The following is a 3,005-nucleotide window of genomic DNA, read 5'->3' as shown; positions in this document are numbered from 1 at the left end:
TGAATGGGAGCCCAGGGCCGCGCGTGCGCATGCGCCGCTCATTAACCCCTTCCCTGCCGGCGGCAGCGGCCCCCCACGTGCGCTGCGATCCGCCCGGCAGCGCTCCCCACCCGCAGCCGAGCGCTCCTCCTGGGCACGGCACCCCTCCCTTCCACAGAAGGGAGCCGGAGTCCGTAGGGGAGCGGCACGCCAGATCTGACGCTCGTAAAGCCCGGTCTCGGCTTTGTTCGTTGAGTCACCGTGCCATAAAAGGGCCGTAAAGCGGGAGCCGCGGTTGTGAGCTGGTATCAGCAACTCGCTGCTAAGCTCACGCTATCAGTTAACGCCCTTTCACATCTCGGCTTGCTGACAGAGTGAGGTCACGGCCGGAACAATCTGTCCCTGCTCAGCAAATGTTTTCCTGCATGGAGCAAAGCAAGAGCGGAGCGGAGCAGCAATGAGCAGCGGCTGCTTCCCACGGAGGAGCAGCTGCTGTCTCTCAAGACCTCGTGCAGAACAGCGTCAGCTGAGCCGGCGGTCAGCAGCAGCCACCACGAGGCAGCTGAACGCGGGCACATTTGGGACCAAACCTTCTGAGTTCAGACACCTCCTGACCTGAAACCTTCCTGGGCTTTCCTGTCTGCGATTTGAAATTGCTTGAAGAGAAAGTGCATAACACAAGGGCACTTAAGCCAGTTGATAGCATCCTTTGTTTAAAGCGTGATTCAGTTTTATTGCTTCTGCATCAGAGGTTTACACAGGTACAGCTTGTTTTAAATCACTGTAGCTACACCTTGCCCTGTGCTGAGCAGGACAGTCTGTCCTGAAGGGGTGGTTCCATTAGGGCAAGAGCACAGAAAGGTGTTCATTAAGAAAAAAAGAAGAAAAAAAAGACATTAAAAATAAATACACAGCTGCAATAGCTGGTGCCAGCTGAGGACAGGACTGGGCAGCAGCTGCAGTTGTATCACATGTTCCAGCTGTCTGAGACTGCAGAAAGAACACGAATCCTTTGCAGACAGAAACTGCCAGTGCTCCAAGCGGTGCTGCATGCAGCTGCTCCCAGATCAGCCACCAAACTGTGAGCAAAGGCAGCACTGCTTCCTCTGCAGCGGGGCAAAGGTCCAGGAAAACAGCCAGCCAAGTCAGCAAGGACAGGGCAAAGGGTAAAGAGCACCAACGCTTCGTTATGTGCCCTGCACAGGGGTAGGAAGCAGCTTCTGCTCTTTCTTACACACACACAAAAGCCAAACATCCCGGCAAGGTGGTCCACGTGGTACTGAGTAATGTGGAACACAAACACTGCTCAGATTGAGCACAACTGTCTCCAAAAGACCCATCTCTGTGAAAATCTCCAGCAGTCAGGTGCTTTGAATCATTCCACTTGAAGGAAGATGGGTAACAGATGGTCTCTGCCTGCCCGTGGGTGCTGCAGCAACATAGCACAAATGTCTTCCGTTGCCTGGAAACAGTTTGGGGCTTTCTGAAGCCAGATAAATAACATTTGTCCACTTATCAGAAGTAATGATGACCCAAGGCCACCTTTGAAGCATTTCTCACATTTATTATTGGCACTGTTTAAAAATATGATTGTAAAACTCACTCGTGCATTGAACCAGTTATTTCAAAAATGATTAACATTTTTTTTTTCCTTTTTCTTTTTTTTTTTTTTAAGTCCGTTGGCCCTCGCAGAGCTCTGTGGAACAGCTCCACCCGGTGGCCTTCCACAAAGGCACAGCACGAGCCTCAGAGCACCTTTTGGCTTGTTCTGGTTTCTCCTCGGGTAGAAAGGCTGGAAGAAAGCTTGGCAAGGCACTGCATACAGCTGCTGCTATTTCCCCATCACCTCTAAAGAAATACAGCAGTCACAAGGAACTGCCAGCCACCAGCCTCCCTCTGCCACCCGCTCCTGTTTGTGTTTGGGGTATCACCTGCTGTGGGCTCAGACACCAAAACTTCTACCATCAAGGTCACCTCTGTGGCTCAGGGAAGCACCAAGTGCTGGGCCTGGAGCTGGAACTCACCGAATCCATCCTTTGGAAGTTCTGAGTCAAACAATCACGGCCGTTTCCCCACCAAACACTTTGTGCTCTTTTACACGAGAGCAGAGACTGGAGGATTCCAGCTGCCTTTTGAAGTACAGGAAGGATGGAAGTGACCACAACCTTTTTTTCCCCTCTGTTATCAATCCTATCAGATTCTGATTTTCAGAGGATTCACCCAAAAGATTTCTATGAATAAAATCTGTCAGCCATAAGTAATCCTCCCTGTAACAGAGCTTCTGATTACACTCTCAATTACAGGATTCATGGAATTAGAATCATTGGCATCCAGGAAAGTTAACATCCAGCCTGCCTCACTAAATGCTTTCTTACCACATTAAAATTGGGGTTTAGAGGCTTAATTATAGCTCACGCAGCTCCAGAACTGCCCCTTCCAGATGCCTGGTAGATACCGATCAGGGAGGAGATGGTCCCCAGGAGCCCCACTAACCACGGAGGGAACCGTCCGGCCCACAGGAACCCCGGTGGCAGCCAATGGATGGCATTGGAGAGATCTGCCAAGTTACTAACGATGTTCAGAACTTCAGCCTTCACTTGGGCTTGCATTTTCTGTTGACTCTGCGGTGAAGGCGGAGTACTGGAAACAAAAATAATATTAGTGATGGTCTATTGTACCTGGAGGTGTTTAAGGCCGGGGTGGATGGGGCCCTGGGCGATGTGATCTAACAGCTGTAACCGTGCCTGAGGCAGGGGATTGGAACCTGATGAGCTCTGCGGTCCCTTCCAGCCCAGACCTATGATCCTAACGATCCTATCATCCTACAATTCCGTGCAATTATAGCTCACAAATGAGAATAAATAAAAATATTCAGGTGATAACAGATGTAGAAGCAGGAAGAGGAATCATACCGCTTCTGCTGCCTCAGCTTCCTTCTTAACCGGAACAGGATTCTCAGGGATCTGGAAAGGAAGCAAACTGAAGTCGCTGCTGCAGAGCAGTGGCAGGGATCCGAGCCGAGGGCC

At 50.8% G+C, this 3,005-nt stretch overlaps 1 protein-coding gene across 1 annotated transcript in view; it reads left to right on the top strand.

Annotated features, from left to right (window-relative positions):
• The first annotated feature begins 29 nt into the window (after positions 1-29).
• The window catches only part of TEX45 (testis expressed 45), an 8,214-nt gene continuing 5,238 nt past the window's right edge, over positions 30-3,005 (top strand). The window contains exon 1 of the mRNA XM_031557089.1: positions 30-173. Coding sequence (XP_031412949.1) covers positions 30-173 — 144 coding nt within the window. The remainder of the gene's footprint in view (positions 174-3,005) is intronic.

This window comes from Meleagris gallopavo, chromosome 30, assembly GCF_000146605.3.
Source record: "Meleagris gallopavo isolate NT-WF06-2002-E0010 breed Aviagen turkey brand Nicholas breeding stock chromosome 30, Turkey_5.1, whole genome shotgun sequence".
Classification (NCBI taxonomy): domain Eukaryota; kingdom Metazoa; phylum Chordata; class Aves; order Galliformes; family Phasianidae; genus Meleagris; species Meleagris gallopavo.
The sequence above is the reverse complement of the archived record's forward strand: the minus strand, read 5'-3'. Positions and strand labels throughout refer to the sequence as shown.